The sequence below is a fragment of the Chroicocephalus ridibundus genome, chromosome 1 (genome assembly GCF_963924245.1).
Source record: "Chroicocephalus ridibundus chromosome 1, bChrRid1.1, whole genome shotgun sequence".
In the NCBI taxonomy this organism is placed as follows: domain Eukaryota; kingdom Metazoa; phylum Chordata; class Aves; order Charadriiformes; family Laridae; genus Chroicocephalus; species Chroicocephalus ridibundus.
Window position 1 is genome coordinate 165,023,974 of NC_086284.1, and position 26,110 is coordinate 165,050,083.

General features: G+C 39.1%; 1 protein-coding gene across 14 annotated transcripts in view; it reads left to right on the plus strand.

Annotated features, from left to right (window-relative positions):
• TNRC6B (trinucleotide repeat containing adaptor 6B) overlaps positions 1-26,110 on the plus strand; it is a 133,671-nt gene that overhangs the window by 33,948 nt on the left and 73,613 nt on the right. For 4 of the 14 annotated variants that reach the window (XM_063322497.1, XM_063322487.1, XM_063322498.1 and 1 more), the window contains exon 4: positions 5,271-5,338. The exons of 2 other annotated variants lie outside the window; for them this stretch is intronic. In XM_063322497.1, the coding sequence (XP_063178567.1) occupies positions 5,271-5,338 (68 nt within the window). Of the gene's footprint in view, positions 1-5,270; positions 5,339-20,791; positions 21,222-21,261; positions 22,005-26,110 lie in introns of those variants that run through there. 8 more of the 14 variants (XM_063322481.1, XM_063322486.1, XM_063322482.1 and 5 more) reach the window with 6 other exon arrangements.

A 26,110-nucleotide genomic window follows, 5' to 3' on the forward strand; every position in this document is an offset into this window, starting at 1 on the left:
CAGGTGGTGTACTTCTGGGGGAAAAAAAGTAATAGTTTATGATGTCTGAGCTCCTTCTGGTATATTTCATTTTCTAAAAACTAAGTATTGAGTGTGTAATCGTGAATAGCTCTTTTAACTTGCATAAAACAATTTGTCTTTTATTATTTAGAACACACAATGTACAAACTTTTGTCAAAATTTGGGTATTCACGGTTGCCTGGATTTTTAAGGAAAAAAAGCTTTGAAATAATAAAATACGGAGTTCAACAACTTGTGGTTCGTTTTTTAAAAAAAACACAAGTTTTCTATTGACTTTCACCCCTGCTGTTTAAGGTCCTATTTCTGGTTCCTGCTTCCAGCTGACAGAATCTTGAAGCCTTCTCCATTGCTTGCCAGGAGAAACAGGTGTGGAGTGCGCTTCCTTTGATTTCTGCTCTTGGAATCAATGGCTCCCTCTGCAGTCCTTTTAAAAGAAAATAAAGTGTCTCAGATCCTCTGCTGTTCCACCTTTTCTTCTTTCCTTGGGAGGAGTACAATAGGTACAAGAGTTTTGTCTTGCCTCCACCTTCCAGTCTTTTTCTACGGATTCAGGACAACTGCATTTCCTACTTATGGTGTAAGTCAAGAGAGACTAAAGACTTAGAATACGCCTTTTCAGAATGCTTGCAGTTAACCAGATCTGTTGTGATTGCTGTATGCTGTGTATGGCTGAAAGTTAGTGAGGACTCTGGGCTCCGGCTTCCTTAAAAAGAAGACTAAAAGAGTGGCGACGTGATATGGTGATGATAGAGCGAAGAGAAACTGAAAGACTTGTGGGGAAGAAATGTGCACAGGAATTCTATAAAAGTTGTGGATGGAGGAGAAGAAGAATATTTTCAGCTACCGGTGGCTGTTATCTCAAAAATTATTCTTTGCATCTCAAAAATAATTAATGAACAGGTAGTTGGGCTGAAGAACTAATTTTATGAAAGTGTAAACTATGTCTGTGGAATTCTACTGGGGCAGTTTGCTCATTGTTTTCAGAAGGCTGTCAGATATATCTATTTGAATTAAGATGAACTACCCAATAAAGTGTTTTTTACTTTTAAACGTCAGGGAAAGCTGGAAATGGATATTACTTTATAAGCTTATTCTGGAATTTTTAGAACACTAAGTAAACTGTGTCGCGTTTTCTAGCAAAAATTTTTAAAACTGCAAATTTCAAAGTGGAAAATACAGATCACTGATCATGAAATTGTTTAACATATGTAAGCAAGCAAAATAAATTAGAGGCAAGGTTCTGCAAAGAGGAATGTGAAAATTGCTGCACTGGATCAGGTCTGTGGAATGAACTAACATGTAACTTTCCCTTTCACTTTGTAAAAATGATCTCATTGCCAGAAACAGAAACTTGTATTGCTAATGTTTTGTAATCCTCTAATACACAAATAAATCTCCATACATAAAGATATATAAAACATAAAATCCACAAGGACCTGTGAAATTTGGTGTTGCAATTTATGTTTTTACAACAATTAATTTTTTGTCTGCCTAATGGTATATTTTCCGAATAAATTCTAAAGAATTTTTCTTAGACCTTTCCACACTGAATTGCAGGTTCTCGCTGGGTTGAGAATTTGGCAGGGTGTTTTTTCTCCTATATATTACCTCTCAACATCAAACTGCATCTGTTCTTGCATTCATAGGATTGCTGGGAAATTCAGGTTAGAAGGGACCTCGTAAGGTCTCTAGTTTGACCTCCTGATCAAAGCAGGGTGTCAGCTATGGGGCCAGGTGAGGTTACGAGGGATTTTATCCAGTCTGGCCTTGAAAACTTTGAAGCAAGGAGACTACAGAACTTCTCTGGACTATCTGTTCCAGTGCTTGACTGTCCTCATGGTGAAAATGAGTCATCTTATGTTCAGACTGGGCTTCCCTTGTTTCAATTTATGCTCATTGCTTCTTGTCCTGTCACAGTGCACTGGTGTGGTGAGCCTGACTCCTTGCTGACCTCCTTGTAGACACAGACAGGCTCCTGTTAGGTTTCCCCAAAGCTGTCTCTTCTCCAGGCTGAACAAGCCCAGCTCCCTCAGCCTCTCCTCACAGGGCAAGTACTCTGGCTCCCTGAGCACGTTGGTAGCCTACTGCATCCACTTTAGATGTATTTATTTTATTGGGGCACCCAAAACGAGGTGTGTTAGATCCTGTCTGGAATAATAAGCACTGAGTGGAGGCAATAATCAGTTCCCTCATCTACCGGCAAGGCTCTTCTTAATAAAGCCTGGGATACTGTTGACCTTTCCTGCCAGGGCACACTGCTGGCTCATGATCAGGTTGCTGTCTGCCAAGACCTTTTCCACAGAACTGGTCCCCAGTCAGTTTTCAGCCTGGATCGTTGCCAGGGCCTCTCAGGTGCAGGGCTTTGTGTTTGTCCTTTCTGAATTCACACAGTTCCTGTAGGGTCCATTACTCTAGCCTGTCTAGGTCCACCTGAATGGCAGCCCAGCCCTTGGACGTGTTGATTGAACCTCTTCAGTTAAGTATTATCGTAAAATTCTGACCAGAGTACTGGCCCTTCAAGTCATTGGTGAAGTTGTTTGTTGGACTTGTCTTAGGGCAGACCCCTAGCTCTACCCCTTGATACCAGCACCCCACTTGATACCAGCCTCCAGGTAGCATAAAACGCAGTAACCATTACCCTCTGAGCCTGACCAGCCAACTGTTTCCAGCCATTCTAGTTGTTCGTTCATTCTAAAAAGACATCTAGTTCATTAATTCTCAACTTCTTGAACTTCCCATGTCCTCTTTTAGTGTCTTGATGCATTTTGCTAGCTTTTTTTATCAGTGAAAACCTACCAGTTAATCTTTATTTTGTGTATTGAATAGTTTCCATGTAAGTACTTTCTCAGTCTGTGACTAATTTTCTTGGTGAATTTCTAGTGAGAAACTTTGTCATTGCCTTTCTCTAAGATCCACGAAGCCCAGCTTTTTTTTTTTTTTCAATACTGACATAATCGTACCGTATCTTCTTCAGTTGGTTTAAAACAGATTGTGTCTAGACCTGCAATCTTGTTTCTATCTCAGGTGATTTGTTGTTCTTAATTATTTGCCCACTTCTTTGAAATGGTAATTTTGATAGATAGGCACGCTAGATGTTAATGTGTCTGCAACACTTATGTTGCTATCATTCTTCATATAAAATTCATATTAAAACAAGAGTTTTGTTGGCAGTACTTCAGCAATTGCCTTGTCCTGGTGATGGTCTACTAGATGTTCCCATTCTCATTCAAATTTCTTGTTTATGATCCAATAAAATAAATTCCCGTTTCTAAGTTTCTGTTGGTTTTAAAATCATTCCCATTTTATACTTCAGTTTTTGTGATCTCTCCTTTTCTACAACTTCATTAAATTGGATTTCTATTTTATATGTGAATCTCCATAGTTCAGCACTATACGTGCTGTATGTAGTGCTTCTTTACTCCCAAAGGCTGTATTTCATCTTCCTTCCCAGCACTGGCCACAAACTGTTCCCTTGCTTACCTTTCGTGTGAATTGTACTTGTCTCATGCCAGCAATGGGATGAAATACCTCCTGATTTCAGGTTGTGTAAGAGTAATTCTTAAACATTTACACTCACTCATGGAACCATGCTGTTTTGCTATATGGCCACAAATCTGTGTCTGTTTTACCAGTTGTCACTTGTGTTTCAACATCCGCAAGAACAGAATTAGTGGAACAAATACCTTTCTCTTCAGCTAGACAATTTTGAGTCCAGATGTTAGAGCTCTTGAGAATCAGATGTGGACTGAGGTACAAATAGGTTTCAGCGTGTCTGGTATGGTGGGAATACATGGATAAAAAGTTTGAGTCATTTACAAAACTGTAATGCAAAGTTTTCTTGCTATCAGACGTTGCTTTTAAATGAAAATACTGTTTTGACTGTGGGTCTCATGGGTACATGTTTACAAATGTGAAATTATCTTACATGTATTTGATTGACTGTCTGTCTTCTGGATGTCATTACCACCAACCATCAGTTTCTCGGTTCATTTGTGGTTTTGCTTAGGGCTGTGTCTGTGCAGGCAAATAATGTAATTTCTGTTATCCTTGTTACATGTCAATATGCAGTTAATGTTTTTTGTCAGTATTTTTGACCTGTCAACAGGATCAATGTACAGATGAGTAAACTTGACTCTTTTGGGGAGAGGGTAGGGGCACAAGGGAAAGCGGCTGCTGGATTTTGTTTTGTTTGGGGTTTTTTGGCTCCTTCGAAGTCTCACTAAACCATGTTATCTTTACTGACTGAATAGTGCTTCTCTCCTCTTCCCAGTTTAATGTAGTGGATCATGGATTTGTGTGTGATTATGATTTAGTTGCTTTGTTTTATGGCTTATTGAGTATTGTGGTGTGGCCTGTTTGCTGTCTTCAAATGAAGTAGAGCATTGCTAGCTGTGTATCTGGTTGTTTATATAAAATACTAAGTGCATGTGTTGAATTTTTGTATAAAGAGAAGAATATTTTGCTACCCGTGCAAGAAATTCTGGCCAAATGAAGTAATTAAATGAAGAGTACGTAATTAGTTAATGATCAAGTATAATGTAATTCTTCGTTCTGTCCAAAGAAATTACTGAAAATGTATGCTAAAACTGTATTTTAAAGGCAAACAATTAAACAGAAAACTTCCTTAGTGCCCTTGGAATCTTTTAACATGTGAGCCAAAGGAAATGCCTACCTTATGTTGTCATTGGAACAGCATCTATTTGAGGTTCCCTTAGGCCTCTTTTTTACCCTGCTAAGTAAGCTATGCGTGTGCAGTGAAAGTCTCTTTTTCATATAAAAGTTATTTTTCACAAGAAGTACTCTGCTTTCACAGCAGTTTCTGCCTGTGGTTAGTAAGTTTCTTTGAAAAGTCAGATTTTTCTTCAGGGATGTTGATAGGTATAACTTTTTTTTAATTCCTGCTTTGTACGTAAGGAAGAAGCGGTAGAAACCGTACTTATTCAGAATGACAAAGGAAGTCCATAACAGAGCAAAACTTAGAACCTAGATAGCCTGACTGATAGTCTTCTGCTATAGCCATTAAATCGTTCTTTTTCCCTTGTAAGATTTTCAGAAAATTGTGCTATAAAATGGTACCATAGCAATGGGGTTGGAGATGTACATATGTTGCTAAGAAACTACATGATCTGTTCTGGACCAGCCACTGTGATAAAGTGGCTGTCTTAAGTTGTTGCGTATGGAACAGGGCCACTTTAGGTGATGTGCGTTTTGCTCCACCAATTTCTGACCTGCAATGCTTGCCTTTGCAGATGGAACATGAGGATTTTGTAATGGAGGGGCATGGCAAGACTCCACCTCCTGGTGAAGAAAACAAACAGTGAGTCACACGTTTATTTAAAAAGGGCCTTACCATAGTAAATGGTGTGAAGCACTCTTGTTTAAATGTGCTGGGAGCATTGGTTGTTGGTTTGGTGCTCGCCCTTTTGGTTCCTTAAATATCCATATATAATAGTGGATGGTGGCTGAAAAAAAAATGCAGGATGTTGACTTGCCTTAAACTTAAAAGCATAGAAATATGCATTGCAATTTCAGGAGGTAAATCTGAAGTTGTTGTAAAAGGGATAATCATTCTGGGAGCTTGGCACTGAAGTAGTGAGTTTGTACGTGAAGTTTTTATACAGCTCTTCTTCACTGAAATAATGTGAAATATGATAGAATCAGGGCCTTCCTTTTGGTGTGTATAGGGTAGTTTGGTCCTCTGAAATATGAGCCTTACTTCTTTAGAATGTGTTTTAATAAAGGAACAGAAATTGTAAACAAAATGCTCTTTCAAGGATGAACAATTAAAGATGCTGGTATGCAATGCTTTAGGGAAAGGAGCTTGATCAGAGGAGAAAATAACAGATTTCTGTTAGCAAAAGGCACATAAAAATGGCTTTTTCTCTACAACTTCAAACTGACATCCAGTAGTGGTTGGGGTTTTTTCCTGGGTCTTTGCTCAGATGGAAGGAACAGCACCTTGTCCTAGACGTATTGCAGTGATGGTTGTCTTCCGTATTCTTTTCTTTAGTCAATGCAATGGTAATTCAATTTTGATATCATAGTTAATTTTTTTTCCTGACCTGCCTTTTGGAGCAAGCAAGATGGTCTTTGGGAAATCCAGAGCACAGAACTCTTTTTTTTTTTTTCCTATGCCTAATTGGATGTCTCCTCATGAGAAGGAGGAAGTTCTCATTGATCAGCAGTACAGTTGTTGCAGAAAGGCTGGGATTTGACTTGGGGTGAAGGTCTTCCTTGCCTTCTAGATAAGCTGGCAACTGTAAGTCCACTGCCTCTGTGACAGTGAGAACCATTTCTGAAGTAGCCAAGATGAGTTCAGGGAAGTTCTAGTGCTGAACATGCACATTCTTTCCATCATGGAAGTGAGCCAAACTTCTCAAACTAATTGCTGCTATTTCTTTCTATTCAGACTGCCCAACTTACTGTGGTACCAAGAGATACAAAGTTTGTTGAAGCAGAAACTTTCAGAAAGTTCCAGAAGAAAAATCAGTGCAGAAATAAAAAATAGGAGTTAGATTTCTGCTCTTCTGAATTGTTTCTTTAGATACCTAGTAGCATAACGAAACATGTTATTGTAGTGAATAATACGATGGATGTTGTATTGGATTTATCATAGCCTTGTGTTTGCTGTCTTATTTTAGGTGGAAGTGGAAGCTAGAATTAATTTACAGTTGACCTGATTTCTAATTAGAGCTTTTCAAGTGCCTTACAACATTCTCTCTCTCTTCTCCAAAACTGTGGTTATTAGAAAGAGAATATGAGATTAGTGAGAGGCAGGGTTTTTATTTTTTTAACTAATAAATTTCTGTTAAGGTGGCATCTTGGATCTTGTCATACAGATCCTGCCCTAAGGAGTATCATTCCTAATAATGTCAATATTTTGATAAAAGTCTAAAAGTGCAATATCAGTAATGCAACTAAGAGATGAAGATACTTGTTTTGTGCAACTGTAGCATAATGCCAGCAGAAGTATATTGTGGGTATTGCTCTTAAATTTAAATAAGTCACTTGAATCTTTTTCTACCCACAATCTCAAACTTTCAATTGCCTAACAAAATTGTCTGCCTTGGTAGAGCTTACCTCTTGCAGTAAGTGACATTGATCTGTCTGGCATGTGAGATAAACAAATGATAACCACACAAAGGATCAGTAATTTGTATTCTGAAGTGACTCGAAAAAGCTGCGTTGTTTTCAAATCTTTTGCTGTAGATCTCAAAAAAAAAAAAAGGAAAAAAAATAAAATCTGAAATTCCCTCTTTGTGTTATGACTTATTTGCATTAGGGATTAGTTGGACATCCTGGAGTGTGTATAGTGAAGGGCCACAGAGGGGGACTGGATCATCTGACATAGGAGGAGAAGCTGAGAGCTGGGACTGTTTAGCCTTGAGATGAGAAGACTTGGGGGAGGATCTTATCCTTGCATATAGATACCTGATGAGGAGACTAAGGAAGACTGAGCCAAACTCTTCAGAGTGGTGCCTCATGAAGAGGCAAGAAGCAATGGGCATAAACTGAAATACAGGAAACTCTGCTCAAACATAAGGAAAAATACCTTTTTTTTAATTGTGAAATGTGGTCAGGCCGTTGGAACAGGTTGCCCAAAAAGGTTGTGCCTTCTTCATCCTTTAAGATACTCAAAACCCAGCTGCACATAACTACAAGCAACCATACTTTGAGCAAAAGGGTGGGATTGATGATCTCAGCGATCCTTTCCATCTGGAATGATTCTGTTTATCTGTGTTTACTGTTGTCCTCCTAATTAGTTCGAAATAAAAGTGGAGCTTGTTAGTGAAAAGTAGATCATAAGTTTGAATGTAGAGTCAGACGTTCACTACAGAAAGTTGGCCATGTTAATTTAATTGCCTTTCATAGGCAGCCTGATCTGGGTAACTCTGCACTGAGATTGTTGAGGAATTATGTATTCAGAAGATACAGTTTCAGCAACTGACCTGGGAGGGAGCGAGTGTTAACCTCCTAGACAAGCCCAGCAATTTCTTAATATTTAACTGCATTCCAATGGACTCAAAGTTTCAGTGGGCAATGAAGGAACAGAAGCCAAAAGATACTTCTGAGAGACTTTCAATGGAAGCAGTAGTTCCTACCTAGCCCCAGTTTCAAGTGAAATTTCCTTTGCTGAAGTACAGCTTCATACATGATTACGAGGAGCCAGTATCCATGGATGAGTTCTGGCACTTTATTTCTGAAATGCAACAGAGTATTTCAACTCAGTTTGACTCAGGGATAAAAACTTGGCATTGCAAGAGTACCTTCTAGTATTAGAAAAAACAGAAACTCAAAACTTGCTTCAGTCTTGCAAACCTTTCTTTTGCTGTACTGAACATTTATTTCGGGCAGACTTACTGTACTAAAGTTGCAGCATTTTAAGATTTATTTTTTTTTTGATTGAACTGTAGATTATACCTGAGAACTGCTGGCTGCTGGCATCTTTCAGCTTTGTGGGGAGCAATTATGCTGTTAAACTGCATACAAGGTCTTTAGAAATCTTCAACTGATCATTACAACATGAATATAATTTATTTCAATTGAAGCTAATTATGAAGAGAAGTTACACAATCTAAATCCTTAGGACAAGTGAACTATAGAAATATGAAATATCTTAAGTCCTGTGAAAGATTTGCAGTTTACGCACGATGCCCGTGTCACAAAACTGTTGTGGTTGTTGCAGCAGTGGGGGCTGCCGCTTACCCTGAAATCTACGCTTCGAAAGAAGCGAGTCTGCCTGGACTACTGAAGCTGGTAACAGCCGTCTTGGACCATGCTTCAACTTAGGCAGAGGACCAGTGGACTCCTTGAGAAATTGTTACCTCTCAGTTTTTAAGTACTCTGTAAATTCCGCCTTCCTCTCAGCTCTCCAGTATGCGTGTGTTTGTTACCCTTGGCCACATTATTTTGTTATGTGGCTAATACATGTGGTAAGAAACCTCTTTCCCTCCATCCCAAAGGGAAAGTTTGGGGAAAGATCAGTATCATTATGTTTAATTGCAGGTGGATGTTTTGTTAGAGGCATTCTCCCATATTGTCATCCATTGTGAAAAGGTTGACCTGAATTGCCATGCTTAAGGAGTAAATACTATCTCCCCCCAAAATACTTACATTTTACCTGGTAGTAGCCTCTTGCTGCCTTACCAACTGTAATAGGCCTATACTTTTTTACTGCTAGAGCAAAGATTTACAGGCAACTTTGATCCAGAAACAGGTTTCCAAAGCAGTCAAACTTCTGTTGATGAGCAGAGAGCAGCTTGTCTTTGTACCTTTTTTGGGGTAGGAAAAAAAAATTCTAATCAAGTCCTTAAATTGATGTTGTGCTCCTACTTCTAGCAGTATTAATTAGCAACTCTGCCTGTGCTAATAAATTATCACCTGCTGTCACCAGCAGAAATTTAGGCACCTTGATCTACTAGTGAAAGGGATTGTGTAATGAAAAACTACTCCTTTTTATAAGTGTAAATGTTTTACTGTTCCTGACTGTCACAGGGAGAAGTCTGTTTGACAGTAGCTATTCAGACAAAAAGTGAGCCAAGTTCACACTTGCGTTTACTAGCAAGGTAAGCCAAGCTATTACTGCTGTCTAAAGTGACAACTCAGCTGGCTATTCCCCACCTGCTGTTTTGTAGTAATGGGAGAGAAAAGTCTTCAACTCTCTTGGCAATTTGTACAACTGGAAGTGATTCTTCTTGTAAGAAAGATAGCAAAACAAGATGATTTCCGTAATTTACAAAATGTCATTGGTTAGACCTACTGGATAGCTTTTTCCCTGGCTTGATGGTTTAAGGTATAGATTCTGAGGCAGGAGTTCTTAATGAGACCCTCCAAAAAGTGCAGTAATGCCAGGAAGAAATTGCAAGCAGTGAGGATCACAAAATTGCTGTTTCAAATTTGGTAATGTTCTCTTACATTATTCTTTGACATTTCAGCAGGAATAGTCAATGGCTTCCTGGATTTGTGTGATGCTCCAATTAAAAGAAAGAGGTAGCTAAAATGGTCTAAGCTGAAAAAGGAATCCTAGACTAATAAAATAATCTCAGTTGGAAAGGACTTCTGAAAGTTGTTTCGTCCAATTCCATGCTCAAAGGAGGGTCAGATCTGAAGGTTAGATCTAATTTCTAAGTTGTATCAGGCTGCTCAGGATTGTTCTAGAGCCTTTCTGGGCAATCCGTTGCAATGTTTGATTACCTTCATGGTGGAGAAAATTTCCAAATATTCAGTAAGAATTTTCCTTGTTGCAATTTATGTCCATTGCTTTTCATCTTCCAGTGTGGATGTCTGAAAGTCTGGGTCAGTCTTCATTAAAACTTAATTCTACGCTTGCTTACATAGCAGAATTATTCCCCCCCCCCAGCTGAATTTTGTCATTTTAAAGGTAAGCGAAACAAACTCTATCAGCCTTTCCTTGTACATACAATTAAGGAGCCAGTCTTCTTTTGTTTTCAGCAACCTGCCAATATTGGGTGCTCTTGTAAATATCACTGCCACAGTGGCATAAACAAACCAACCCTACTCTTTTATAGAACTTCTGAATACTATGAAAAGGTTGCAGTGGTATATCCTGAAGATGTCTGCTTCCGCTGGCAAGAATGCCAGACATTGTTATGAAGTAATACAGTAGTCTTTTGGAGGGTTTCTTTAATATTAAAATCCCATGAAGGATCCTAGCCATAGCTTCTGTCCCTGTAGCATAAAACAGAGTTCTTACCAAATTTAAAGTAAACAGATAGCTAAATGCTTGCCTAACTGGGGTTTTGTTTGATGTTTTAAAGACATTCCGTATTACAGAAGATATTGAGATTTGTCTTGAGTATCATTGCACCTTTTTAATTTACTGATAGTACCAACCTAAGCAGACGGGGTTTTTTTCAGAAGATTTGTGATGGAATTTTCAAAGTAGCGTCCAAATCCTAATTCAGATTATCAACTCAGATTTGGTGTACCTAAATTTGGGTGTCATCCCACATTCTGTTGAAATTCATGGCAAGTTGTCTTTCCTTGGAAACATGGTCAATTATGTTCAAAGTAAAGGCATAGGTGAGTTTTTCGTGATGATTGTTCTATGTGTATTCAGAATAAGTAGCCCATTAGAGAAATGTCCCCAAACACTGAAGTCCTCTGCCCAACGTCCTTAACAAGCCACCACAGAGACGTGTGCTGTGTCTCCAGTGGCCATACCAGACACTTTTGTCACAGGGTATTGTAGTTCTTTTAGCGTGTCAGAATACGCTTCAGTCCCAGTGATAATTCAGGCTAGCTCTGGTATTGTCGTCTGAGTAGGAGAGTTCTAACTTTGAAATTATTTTTTTTCCTTTTATGTCCTTGGAGATTTGCAAGGATATTTGAGGGCACGAGACCATTAGACTAAAACTCAAGATGAAAACTGGTCCACATAAAGTTTAAGGAATATTTTTATCACCTTCGTATTGTGGAAGTCTTTTTACTTCCTGCAGTGGAGTGAGTGGCAGGACAAGTTTGCATTTGAAGGCAGCACTACCTGTGTATATAAGGGGGGGCCTGAGGCATAGAGAAAAGGATTGCCCTTTGCTGTGCAATTGAGTGGGTAGAAATGGATGAGACAGTAGTGAATTCTGTGTCTGTAGAGGCAGCTGTGTTTTAGTCATAAGACTGCTAAGTCAATAATGCTGCAAAAGCTGGCTCGCACCCTTTGCGATACGGTACTTCTGAACAATTTAACAAAAATGTGCAGAATTTGTACTTAAAATGTAAGCACTTCAAAATGCCAAAAGTTCCAGCAGTTGTCCTCCATGTTTTACCAGTTTAATGTTATACTTAAATCTTTTGAAATTTTTTGTACTTAAAATTAGAAGTTTTACCCACAGGGAAACTCTAGTCTGAGTATTCTAAGCAAAAATAATTAAATATTAGGCATTCTCTTCTGCAAGTTAGTCTTGAAAATATTTTCAGTTGTCATTACGTGGTTTTTACGATTCCCATTTCACCTCCTCAGTGATTCTATTTTTTTTTTCTTTTCAAACCATAAATTAGGAGGTAGCAAGTAATACGTATGTTTTATTTTATCATGAACAGATGACAGGCTTTCCACGTACCTCAGCTAACCTACACCATTAGTGTACTGTTATTTTGCAAGTATTTTCTAAATATGTGGAAAAACAGAAGCCAGATGACTGTTGAGGGGGGGAAAAAAAAAAAGGCTATGGGAGATCACACAGAAAAAAGTCAACTTTGGAAGATGATTTCCGGCTTACTATCCCAATGTGTTTTACCTACACTGCTGATGAATATTGAGAGAAGAAAAGATTTGTGGACAGAGTAAGTTCTAAGCGTGCATAATTTGGCGCTTCTTTTCCTTAGGATTTTATAGTGCTTTTTTACAGATGTCTTGTGGTAAGAACAGGCTAGTTTGTTTGGGTTCCCCTCCACCCCCCAATTTGTATTTGTCCTGTGTAAGAAGTGCACAAAGCCTGCTTCTGAATTTGAAGTCTCATCTGATCAAGAGACTTCTTTACATTTGTTGTCTTTCCAAAACAAGAGAAAAGTATATTTTCTATTCCAGTTTGCTCGATTTATAAATATAATATTGCAAAATATCCAGAGTAGATAGTGTCACGTATTATCCTTGATACCGTTGGTTTCTATAGTCATTATCGTTCGTAGTAATTCTGATTGCTAGCGAAAAGGAGGGTATTCTGATTTTTCTGCTGTCTTAAATAGTTTACTGTACTTTGAAGGGGAGAACATTTGCATGCTGACCAAATTCCTAAAATCCCAGAGCCTCTTTATTTCTGACACCACCAGCCTCTCCACCCCCTGTCCTCTAGTCCCTTTCCAGGAAGCAAACTGCCTATTGGACACTCTATTGACATCTCAAGTTCATTGTCCAAGAAATCTTTTTTTAGGTCTGGTTGATTAGTGGCTGTTTCCCCTCCCTCTCCCAAGTTGCCACTTCCTCCTGAGCTGCCTGAGGTAACTGCCCTCTGATGTATTATTTATATGGATGGCTGGACATTGCTCTTTTTTCAGCATTTTATTGCTATTTAGATGGCAACTGTTAGATGACATCTTACCTTGGGAGTGAGATAACAGACTTAAGACAGCAAGCAAAATCATTTAAGGGCTGTTAATAATTTTGAGCCCTGACTAAATTAGTGTTTTTTCTATATTCTTAATGTAAAAATGTATTTTAATTTAGACAAATTTCTGTGGTATGTACGCCAAGCTAGTGCCATGTAGTTTGATTTGCTAAGGATTCACTTTTTGGACTTAGCACAAGCCAGTGGAATTATAAATGTGTATGAGTTACAGTCCTAAAACTTAGGTTTTGGGGTTTTTTTTCCTTTTGCATCCATTTTAAAGTTGCTCAGTGCTTTTTTCCCTTGCTTCATTCTCTACAAAGAATAAATACATTCATTAAGTCTTTGGTATTTTTTGTGTGTACACCCCAATGAATGGTTGAATATTCCTTTCAAGGAGATTAAGAGGAGAAGGGAAAAAAGTCTAATGGATGCATGTTACGTTAGAGTTTGTGATCTCTTGTTTTTTCCTGTGTCCAGAAAATAGAAATTTTAATGACTAGCCACTGTGGCTTAGAGATAGCAGATGTTAAAGGATAAAAAAGGTAAATGGTCTTAAAGTCCAAGAACTTGGTTCTAAGTTGCAGATCTCATCTAGACCCTTCAGGGAGTTACTGTTATTGGTTAAAGAAAGGGAGGGAAGAAAAAAAAAAAAGAAGCTTTTTTTATTCCATGTAGAAGATATGCCTTACTTTGTATGACTAAAAATACTGTGCTCTGTGGTCAACATGGTATGAATTAAAAACTTGTTTACAGAGATATTTTGGAGCTCTCAAGCTGCATTGCTCCTCTGGCATGCTGTGATCTGGAGAGCTGGTATGATTTCTTTTACTCCTACCTAGATAGATGGAATTTGCTGAACTCTTTGCCCTTCATCGAAGTTGATCATCTTTGGGGGTCGTATTGTTTTTAGGTTAGTGCATACATTTGAGTATTTGTGACAGCTACAGCTTGTAGAATTTTCTGCATGGATAGCTAGCTAGCTGTTCTTCTCCTGACATTTCAAACTGAAGGGCTGTACATGAAGGCAAATTACTTAGGGAAGATGTTCAAGTCACTTGGAAAGATCAGTTTACAGATTTTTTTGCAGCAATAAATAGTGCTTTTATTAGAAAAATGAGTCAAATTAGGGAAATCTTCTCTTACAGTAATCCACTGAATATGCATTCCTTTTGTATTCTGCTTTTACTTTGGGGTTTTGTTTTTTTCGTTTTTCTTTCCTTTTTTTTTTTTCTTATTTAACTTAGCATATTATGGTTCCTTTAATGAGAACAAAGGAAAATGGGTTGGTGCCAGCTCCAACCAAGATGCCAGAAATTCCTTTGCTCAGAGGTTTCCGGGCCAGTGACTGAGCTCCCCATACTAAAACTAGAGGCAAGTTAGAACAATTTGTAGAGAGGTGCTGGTCTATCTCACCATAAATAAATAATAAAATAAAAAATTTAAAAACTCTTAAGTGCAGTATAGCTTCCTTTTAGGTGGGGCAGGAAAAAAAAAAAGAAAAAGATTGGATTAGAATAACTCTTTCAGTCCAAATATCTTCTTAGTTTTTAGTGAGACCTCCTGTAAGTATTTGTAAGAAATCTGCTTTGCATGAGCATGCTAAACCAAAGTGAGTGGTATATACTGAATTTCAGTAGAGTATACTGAATTTCAGTGGAGTATACTGAATTTCAGTAGAAGCATGTCTAAAGGCTCCGCATAAAGAAGGGGTTCTGTTGTGGCAAAGAGTTTATAAACGTGAAAGATACTTTTTTCATTAAATATTGCAACCTGCTCAGATTAAAATGCTATTTCTTTTAAAATGTTTAAAGCTTCAAGGTTTAAACAGGGGGAAGGAAGGATTTAACCAATGGGGTTATTACTCCTTTTGAAATGCATAGTAACAATTGTTGGTGGAAGGTCAGTTGAATCCATCATCTAACTGGCATGATAATTCACATGCTGTAAATAACAATTAGAAAGAAACCGCTTGCTGTATATAGGGGTGAAGTGAATCCTATACCATTTCCCTAAATATCTATTTGAAAGAAGTATTATCTTTTCACTGGCATAGGTAGAATAGCATAAAGCAGATAAAACTTCTAATTTCATTGATACTTGGACAGTTTATAGGATTTTAGAAACTGAAGAGGGATACCTGTTAGGATAGGATTATAGTCTCCAAAAACATGAAGCTTCTGAGTTGATACTAAGGAGCAGGTTAACCAAATTCTAAGAATAATAATTTGCAGAGGTTCCCTTGCATATTATGTTACTGGAAAGTAATCATTTAATTTCCAAGGATATGGGTATAAAAATTTACTCAGCATTTAGAGGGGGACTTGCTTGAATGGGAGAAGATCTTTGGGATCTATTCTTTCAGTTCCTAGAGTAGTTAAAGTCTTATGCAGTTGCTTTCCCGAGTAAGTTTGGAGTCTCTTGTCCAGTTTTGGTCAAGTGAAGAAGAGGAGTAAGAAATTAGAATATAATTATAGTTACCAATATGTTAAACTTCAGTAGCTGCCTGGAGGAGAGACCAAAATTAATTTCCCTACTAGAAGGGCTTCAGGACAAAACCAAAAGATGATCTGTTCTGGTTATGTCTGTCACCAGCTAATTATCGTGTGTGTTTTGGGATTACCTGCAGCATATGCTATTTTTTTGCCCAGGTACTGAAAAAGGTGAAAAAAAGTTACGGGGAGAGATCTGCATAGGACTCAATATACTGGTTAGAGCCTTGGCATCAAAGGAGAATTGGCTGTGCAGGAAGCTTGGATTAGTGCAGTAAAGTAGAGGTTCCGTGATGTGTGACAGAGATTCATAGGAAATGAGCTTTCAGTTCGTTGTTCATGGAACAACTTTGTTAAAAGGCAGATAGAAAGCTTAATCTTTCTCCATTTTGGAAAGGGCATTTGAGGAGATTGAAGAAGTGGAGGCATAATGATGGATTATTTATAGGCTGAACAGCAAGGGAAAGTATTGTGGCAAACTGAGGAAAAAATATGTGGAAAAGTGGGTGTTCGCGAAGTTCGATGAATGAAGTTTTCCTTCTGACTTGTTACCTTTCTGTGAGCACTTGAGCACTTTATTAACGTATAGGGTCAGAACTTTGGCTTGGCTGTGAAGTCATTTATAGTTTTTAAACTTCATATGCTGTTTTCAGGCCTTGTATTCTTTCTTTTGTCCCTGGCCAAGATATAAATGAGATCTGAGCTTTAGTATGGCTCCAAAGCACTGCTGTAATATAAGTTTTAAATAATAATGATGGTATGCTCCATTCCTAAAATGTGCTGGTAGGTGCCTTTGTGTAAGGGATGCAAAAGCTGTTGTAACCTTTTCAGAAACCAAGCAAGCTTTTCCTTTGTCAGACGCTTTTCATCATGGTATTTTTCTCTGAAGGAAGAATTTACATTATACTTTTGGTTACTGTAGTTAAAATCTCCTGCCAGCTCTGTTTTCACAATTCTTCAGCATAAAATGTCTCACTACTCACTAAATGCGAGGAGGGGGGGAGAACTCCTAAAGAAAACTCTGGTTTTCCTTAGGAATGAGTATTTTGTCCTTGAAAATTCTTGAACATTTTAAAGTTTTGCACTCCTGCAGGAGAGGTCATCTCTCTTGCACAATGGCTTATGTGCAATTGCTGTGAAGACTTAAAAAAGAAAATAGTACGTTGATACAGCCAGATTTAGCTATTGCCTTCAGTTTTCAGAAGTGTTGGTCATTTGGCATGTTCAGAGCTGTTCAGAGAAAATAATTTAAAAGTGATCCGAACTATATGTTATGCAGGACTGAGATGCCTGTGCCAAGTTCCTAGTCGTTACCACGTCTAGGAAGCAAGATGCTTTGAAGTCCTGGTTTTAACCTTAATGTTTTTAATTGTTCTCTTGAAATAAATCGTATGGCAGTTGTTAGATCACACAAGGAACAGTTAAGACTCTTAATTCTGTTCCTTCATTTAAGAGGTTCTCTGCTTGTTTTTTATTATTAGAAATTGTGCAACTATGTAACCTAGTCCTCACATACCTGTCCCTACCCTAAGAGTTATGCATTTTGTTTCATCCTGGGAAAGACCAAGGGACCTTTCCAATCCCTGTTAACTTGGAGGTGTGCTTGCTAGGATTCTAATCCAGGTTGGTTGGTCCACTGGTGTCTGGCTGGGGAGCTGGGGAGGAATTGGCCTCTAATTATCTGGTATCTGTAATGGCACCCCGCTTCTGGTGTTGGGGGAGGGATGTCTAGGGAATTCAGACTGATGAGTTGCAGTAGGATGGAGGGCATATAGGCTTCACTTTGGGCGGGGGTGGGGGGCAATCTGCCTTTTGCCTCTGACACTTCAGGAAGCAAATTCTTCACCAGCAGGAGAAAGGACAGTTGGTGAGAAAGGCATTCACGCTATGAGAAATTTGTTAATATTTGAGGTTTCTGCTGAGGAATTGTGTGAGGAGCAGCCAAATTGACTTTTTCACTTTCATAGTATCAGCTATGAAGAACTTTCTAGGGGAAAAAATAAGTCTTAAATTCATTGCTGCCTGTGTGGGACAATGTAGAAAGCCCAGTGGGTGGAGTCCAGTGTTGTAGGATGGCGAGGGCGCAGCCTTCATAAGTAAGATACGACATCAATCTGTAGGACTTTGATCCCAAACAAAATGCCAGCTCATGAGAGAGGGAGTTTTGCGTAAGGACTGGATGAACTCGAATCCTTTTAAAATTGAGTAAAGCTCTACAGATCAGACAGACCAGGTCTCATTTTTGACATAACGACTGGAGGGTGAAGTTGATACCTCAGTTTGTTGAGTGGGCACTGGAGCATGCCCGTTGAAGCCTTATTTAGTGATTCATATCAAAAGGTCATCAGAAAGGAGGAGCTAGAACTAGAACTGCACTAGAACCACAGTGCAGCTCAATGTGAATTAAAAAAACCCACTCCGCTCCTGTCTTAGTTGAGATACGAGCGCAGGGAATCCATGTCTGTAATCATCTCTCTTAATGTGCGTGTGTGTCCGTGTATATGTCTGCTCATACTGGATACTGTCCTCATAGGAGCACTGTGGAGCTTCATTAAAGTTTTTAAAGTGCTTTATGATCCTCGGATGGAAGGTGCTTAGAAATGAAGTGTTTGTAATCAGATAAGTTAGTAGCACATAACAAGGATGTAACCTATTAACACTAGCTATTAACAGCGTTGTTAGCATCAGAAAGCTTAATGGTTAGGTTTTAAAGTGCAATTGCCCTCTGAAAAGGGATGTGCAGTTTTGCATATGCTGTGTATTTTTATGCGCTACTCCATTGTCTTCTGAACTACTGTGCTGCTGCTTCTTCCACAATTTTGGTTGGGGAAATGCTGCATTAAAAAAAACAACTGACACTCCCCACCCCCCCACCCCACCCCCCGCAAACCAGCCGAATCAAAAAAACACCCCACCCCAAACCAAAATAAAAACCCAAAACTTTTTGTGAGACATCAATATGCCAAGAGGAATAGAAAAAGAATGAGGTATGTTTCAGTTGTTAGCTTAGTTGAAAAACTTCAATTAAAGCATTTATTTAATTTATTTTTATATTAAAATAATAATTTTGAAGTTGCTTCCAAGTAACATTTTAAAGGAGACGAAACATGGGTAACTTACACCTTGTCAAGTGGAGTCCACGGTTCTTTATGGAAGGCAGACTAGTCAAGGCAGAACCTCGGCCCCTACATTTTTAACAGAATACTAAATAACCCAAAATGTTTTTATCCATGCTACAGTTATTTAAGAATTGCCCATACTGGTGTCTCTAGATATTTTTGGTTCACTGATTATTTGCTTTTCCCAAAAAAGTTTCCTGATTAAAAAAGCTTCATCAATAGAACATTGACAAGGTGAAATTTTATAGCAGTGATTTACACTTCATACGCAACAACTCAAGTGAGTGCTGGTTGCTTAAAGTCCTCACAGTATTATCAACTCCTTGAAGTAAAAGCTTCCAGGACTTCAGAATGGGGAGCTGGCAAGCCCTACTGAAGTTAAGAGGATTTATAAGTCTTGAGTCAAACAGTTTGGCTTTTGAGAGGGAGTAAAATTATCTGTAGCTTAGTGCATACTGTCATACTCGGTGTGAACATGTATAGAACATGCAGCTGCAATACTTAATGTAACTTTTCAGAAGGGGGATAGCTGTTTCATAAATACGCATATGTATTTGCTTTTATGAAACTTCGCGTAAAACAGATGCCTAGCAGTTGGTTTGGGTTTTGTCTTTAGATATTCAGAGCAGTTGTGGTGTTCTCTTTGAGTGTTGCCACAAATAAGAGCATATTCCCTGAGATTTCACCGCATTTCTTAAATTGCCGTGTTTGGATTAGCCCTGCCAGAAAGCACTGCGAGCACTTAGATCCAGCAGGCCCCTTCTCTGCTCTGGTTTAAACACCTGACCTGAAAAGCTAGTGTCTTAACTCCTTTTGTGTCATTATAAGTACTTGTAAATGCAACACAGATTAGCTATTTGCAGAGTTTCATGAGCCTGCAGAGAGAGAGGCCGGGGAGGTTGGGGTGCAGGCTGCAGCCCTGTTGCAGAAATCCCCTCATTGGGGGACACCCCCTGCATCTTTCGAGACTTTCTGTACCTCCCTGTGAGGGCAGTTGGAGCAAAGCGTGTCAAAACCTGAGCCATATTAGCCATTCATAGCTCCTGCTGCTTTCTTTTTGGACAAATAATGTTTAGCTGATAACTTACGTAGCATGATAATATACATTAGTGACTTTTATTCTTATTCTCAAGATGTGCAGCTTCCCCTCTGCCCCTCCAAATTCATTCCTATGGAGTGCCCCCCCATAACTTTTCAAGTTAGTTTAATTCTGCTCATGTGATGTTTTTTTTTTTACTTAGTTACAGCACAAAACTGTACAGAATTACAAATTTGTGTATTTTAAGAGTTCCATCCGGGGGGTGCTCCTGTGAGCTGCTGTCAGTTACCCAGCCATACTTACACCATGATCAGCACAAGCGTTTGTTATCTGTCTTGGGGTGACTCAGGAGAAAGTCCCCTCACACTTGCATTATTACGTTGTGTTTCTGAACTATCATCTTTACTGTTTCTGCACACTCAAGGAGGTTTCTGCACATTCCATGTCTGGAAACCTGCTGCGGATTTTTTTTATGTTGCAGCGTGCCCCGATTCTCTCTTTCAATACTTGGGGGATTTATCTATGGAAATTCTGGGAAGACACATGGAGTGTCTGCCTGATGATTGAGTGGCAGCCTGAGTATTAAAGCAGTGAAGGTGGCAGGAGAGATGGAGTTTGCTCTGCTGCCCTTGCAGGTCTTCACGCCTCTGGGCCTGGGGTTTATGTGTGTGTGTGTCGTGCAGACAGCCCGGTTACAGCCCGGCTTCACGGTGGGCTGAGGGTGAGCCCCTTCTCGGCCTTGAGCCGGGATGGGGTACAGCTTAAAACGTGGTTACCTCTGGAGGTAAGTGCCGGGGTCCCGGGTGCTCCGGTACGCTGCAGAAGAGTGTGTGTGTGGCTAGTGGGATCTTGTGCAATTCATCATTCACCGCTGATGGGTTCTGCAACCTTAATGTAGAATTCGCATAATCACCTACTTTATTTTTATCTAGTTTTAAAGAGAAAAGCTCCAGCGGAGTTGTTCTCGTATTCTCACGGCTCGCCTGTGTCACCCTTTCTGCGTACTACCTCTGCCTGATGAAGGGAGAAGACCCGAGCGGGGAGAAGTTGTTGTGTGTCCCCCTCCTCCACCTCCACCTCCCAGGCGGTGCAGGCCGGGCGCTGTCCCTTTAAGGCGGGGAGTGGGCTGTCCCCGTGCCGTGATTGACAGCCTGCCTGGAGTCACATGACGCGCCTCTATTTGAAGGTCACAAAAAGCTTCTTCCTTTAGAGAGAGCAAGAGGGAGAGAGAGGGAGGGAGCCAGAGGGAGCGAGAGAGTGTGTGAGGGAGGGAGTTCAAGCCAAAATGGCCGACAGAGTCTCTGCTGGGTTCTGAACATTTGAAATAAAAATTTAAAAAAAAAAAAATACAAAAAAAATACGAAAAAAAAACCCCAACAAAGCAAACACAAAATCATTTTTTGGATTTTTTTTTTTTTTCATTTCCATTTCTACCTTGTATGCCTCAACTCGCTGGATTTAAGCACTGCTGCACTTTATGAGGTTAGTGGTACGTTTATATCTTATTATTATTACTGTTTTTACCTATCAGTAGATTTTTTTAGGCTCCTGAGCTGACCGTTTTCATCCGTGGCTTTGCAGAGGTGTTTTTTCTAGCACAGATACTTGCTTCAGATCTTGTTTGGTTTTACGTGTAAAGCACTTTTCGTGGATTTTTACGGCTTTTTAGAAGGGAGGACTCCGTAGAAGTGTATTGTGGATTTTGAAGAGATTTGTAATTTAAAACACTTAGGCAAATTACAGAAGATCCTTCGTGCTTTCCAAGCTGGTGAAGTACAAGATAGTACTGAAAATCTTGTTTTATTTAAATGGAGGCTTCTTAAACAGTGATTTCTTCCCCACAGCACCCGAAGCTCTTAAATCTGCTGCAAAAATTTGCATATATAAAAATGGGTTTGCATTCTCTCTGCTGCTGGGTCCGACAAGAGACAGATGGGGAAGTGTTCTCACCGGGCCGCTCTGCCCAGGGTGAAAGGAGAAGAAAAAAAAAAAAAAAACAACCAAAAAAACCCACCCTAAAACCAGGCACCCAAACGCGCAGAACGCCAGGTTTGGGGGTGAAAGGATCCCGGGGCTGGCGGAACCCGCCGGGCGCAGCGCACCCCGCCGCCGGCGGGGGCCAGGGCTCCCTTCCCCCTCCCCGGGGCCGCCCTCCTTGGGGCCAAATGGTCCTGGGACACCCCCCACCCCCCCAAACACGGGGCATGGGGAGCTACGGCCGGCTGGATAGCGCCGGTTTTCGAAGGGTCCGGCCCCGTCCGGTGGCCAGAAGGTAAAGCGGGGGGGCCACCCTTGTCGCCTGAGCGGCGACTGATAAAATGTGGGGCAGGTATTTAGGAATGCGCGCTTGCCAGCAAGATGCTGGACGCTACTGGTGTTTTGTAGACTTTTGCTCTGCATTCTTTAGAAAAGCTGCACGTTAGCAAATGTAGGTAAAAGCTGTGTTTTCTCGCTTCCACCCCCCCCCACCATCTTCTACGTTACTAAAAATTTAAATCGAAGTTATTTTTGCATCTCCCTCCAGAACCAAGCAGAAAATTAAAGAGAAATAGCTGAAGCTTGCTTTCTGAGAACAGGCTCCTCCTCCTGCATTGTAAGAGTGTGATGTAATGCTCCTTTCTGTGAGGGTAAATGAAAAAAAAATTCTCTGTGGTGGTGTACGTTATTCTTCACCCCTTCGTGATAGGCCTTGTACTGTGGTATTTTTTGTAGCTGGGTATTTAAGTAGCAGATAATTATGCAAATAATCATGTGAATGTACTTTAACATTGCAGTGTATGTGCGCATTGATTATGGTTAGCAGGTCAATTTTGTAAACCTACAAGATGGATCATATTTTATATTTCTTTGTGGCCTTACATTCGTACAGTTAAATACAAATGGAGGAGACAGATTTTGATATGGTTATTGAAAATATATCAGACTGTCCTCGTTGTAGTCTTGTGGTAGTATATATCAGGGCTTTTTTTTTTTCTTCCCTCCACTGGCTAGCAAATATTTGAAATAATTCTGTAGTACATTAAATTTCTCTTGGAAATCAAAGGTATTTTTGAATTTTAAATTAGACCAAGACAATAAAAAAATAACTCCACTCAAATTCGGTATAGCATATTGTGCTGATAATTTTGGTCTTAAAAAGTTTAGTAGTAATGGATAACCCAGTTTGTGTATGAAGTAATACATTTTCCCTGTTTAGGGTTAATAAACTTTATTAGATTTCACCCTGGTATTATTGGCATGTATCTGTGTGAGGGAATATTATAAAAACATTCTGTGTCTTTGACCTGATGCAGCCTGATGGCTTTTGTTACTCAAAGCCTTCTTGGGCTTAGTGGAGATTCTGATGTAGACAGAATATGCTGAATATACCTGTTGATTGACAAACTTAATTAGGCATTAGAACTGTTTTTAAATGCAACATAAAGTAGTAGTATTCTCAGTTTTGGTACTTATTGGACCAAAACATCAATTATGTAGTTCATGTGATAATTGCTATAGCATAGGATGGCTGAAGTCAGGAAGTAATGAAAACCTAAGTTTTGTCCTGAGTTAGCAGTACTGTAGGACATAGCCTTACTAGAATCTGCACTTGAGAAAAGTACACACCTTTCCTGCATATTTTTTGCCTTTGTGCATTACTGTCTGTTATACACTTCCAAATTGTGTAAATGTTAGTATAGCTTGATAGTTACGAAGATGGAATACAAGATATTTTCTAATAACTGCAACTGCTTATAGCAATAGAAGCTGTCACAAAACAGACAGAAAGCAACCGTTGAGAGTAATAGAAGTGATTCCAGTGTAGAGCCTGTCAAACATTTAAGTAGCTTTGTGAGACAGTACACTGTGAATAGGAAGGACCAATTATAATAATTCCTCATATAAATATGTCTTTGACCTGTCAAATCTTAGTGTAGGGTGTGTTGTGGACCCTTCGGCCTGTGAAATGATGGGATTTTAAAAGTATGAGTCTGGACAATTCTCAATACTGTTTGCATGCAGTATGTTTGTGCAGTACAAGGGGAAAAAATACTTAAAATCATTTTGAGAGACTTCGACTTGAGTTGCAATTTCTAGATCAGTTTGAAGCTTGCAGTAGTGTTGGGGTGGGGGAGCCTTTTTTGCTTCGTTTAGTTTACAGTGATGACAGTGGGTTTGGAAGCCCATTTTATTTTTCTGTTTGCATTTGTATGTCAATTGTTATTGGTACCTACAGGAATCAGTCCCTTTCCACAGCAGACTGTTTTAGTAGGTCGAAGACTACAGTGAAGTCTGTAGTCAGCAGGGCCCCTGGAGTTTTTTCCACTACATCTAAGAGATTCTTGAGAAATAATTGACAAGAAAAGTCTTATTACCATTGAGCTTCAATATGCAGGAGTCTGCAGTTCTAATGGGAAAAAAACATCAGGGAAAACAAGTGTCTGAAAAATCAGTATGCTTACTTTCAGCAGCTTTTTTTTAGCCTCTTTCTCTCCTGCTGGGAAGGAAAAAAAAAAAAAAACAAACAAACAAAAAAAAAAGAAACTTCATAGGATGATATAGTCTGTGCCAGCTAGTTTCAGCGAAACTTAACCTTTTGAGACCTTTGTCTCTTACTTATTAATAGATGGCTGAGTAGAGGAGAAGGCATCCCAATGCTTTCTATATAAATGAAGAAAAATCTATAGAATTAGCATATAGCTGGAAGAGAATTTTTATCCGTATCTTTCCTAGTACCACTGCAAAAACTTGTTGTGGCTTGCACCTTGAAGCAGAATTCTTTAATTCTGGTCATTATGGACGTAATTCCCTTTTGGTGACCAGGGTGGAAGGTGAGAAGTTTCATTTACAGTTTATTTTGACCAGTATTTGTTGGAATCTGTACATTTGGCATTGTCTTCAGCTGGCAGTTGCTCTATAAATGAAGTTTGTGGGGTTTTTTGTCTGAATTGAATTAAGAAGAAACCTACCTCCTTCCTGAGAGCTGTTTCAGTTTCTTAAGTATTGATTTGCAATTTAAACAGCTCAAGATTTGAGGCAGGAAAATAAGATACATAGGATGTTTAGGTCTAAAAAGCTATGCTTCGTGTCCTGTCAAGGGGAGCAGGTTCCTGAAAGTCTTGTAAGGCGTGGTGTGTAATGTCAGGGTAAAAGTAAGATGTCTGTTCACTTAGGAGAATGCTGCTGAGAAAGCTGGTTAGATTTTAAGTGGCTAAACATTAAATATTTATATAATTATTGCTGCAGAATTAATTTGATAAACAGATGTAAAATTCAGTTTAGGTGAATACAAAGATTTATTGCTTCTTAAAGCAAGAGAAGTTCAGTATTTATTTCAAGAAACAGCAGCTTTAGTTGCTAATGTAACACTGGCAATCATTACATGTGCCATATTTCAAATGTTGGTCAAACAAGATATCTAAAGTTGGGTGTCAGGATAACAATTTGTGGACATTTCAGCATTGAGACCAAATGTGGAGGCATCATGGAGATAAAAAATCCTATATACTGAAAATATTTCTGTTCTGTTTTGGTGATGGTGCCATAATTGTTTTGAAGGGCACAAGAGAAATGGTGCCTTTCTACATCTGTGGTGAATTCCAGCTCCAGAGCTGCACATTTAGCACTTTTCAGTGCTTAAATACGTTTTCTCCTTTGTACACAGGCATCCAACCCAAGAAGACAACGGTTTCTTTTTTTTTTTTCTTTGTCGAGACAGAGCGTACCTTTTGGGAGCAGCATGAATAAATGCAAACCCTCAATTTTTTTTTTGTATGTAGTGCTGTCAGCACACTTCTGAAAGGAGTTCCTAAGGCTTTATGGATGGTGTCATTTTAAAGGTTATTTTCCTGTCTGTATACAGTTAGCTGGCATTATAGTTCAGGGCTGAAATGCTCTGGTGCTGCTAGATTATAAATATGTATAATAACTTCTGAAAAATCATTTCTTAGGTACTGGTTGATGTGATATTTGGATATTATAGCATGAGCAAATAGTATGAGACAGAACTTGATCCTCTTTCAAAATGTTGTTTCAGGACTACTTTTAATTAGCTCATTTAGTCATGTGGGAAAACAAAACAGGATACAAACCCTGGTGTTATTTCAGGTACCCAAGAGAAGATGCATTAATAAAACATGAAAAATCTTTAAAGGCAGAACAAATCAAACCAAGGGTTAAACAGCATGGAAAAACGTGGACTAATACACCTGGAGGGAAAATACTGAGGGGAGTCTTGTTAAAAACCGCAGGTAGTAAGCGTGACATCTAAGTACTGTTCCTTTCAGTGCTACAATGTGTGTCTGAATTTAATAAAATGTGTGCTTGTATGTGTTAGGCAGAGAAAATTATCTAAAAGTACTTCGATATCGATAGGTGGGAAAATGCTTAAAAGTACAA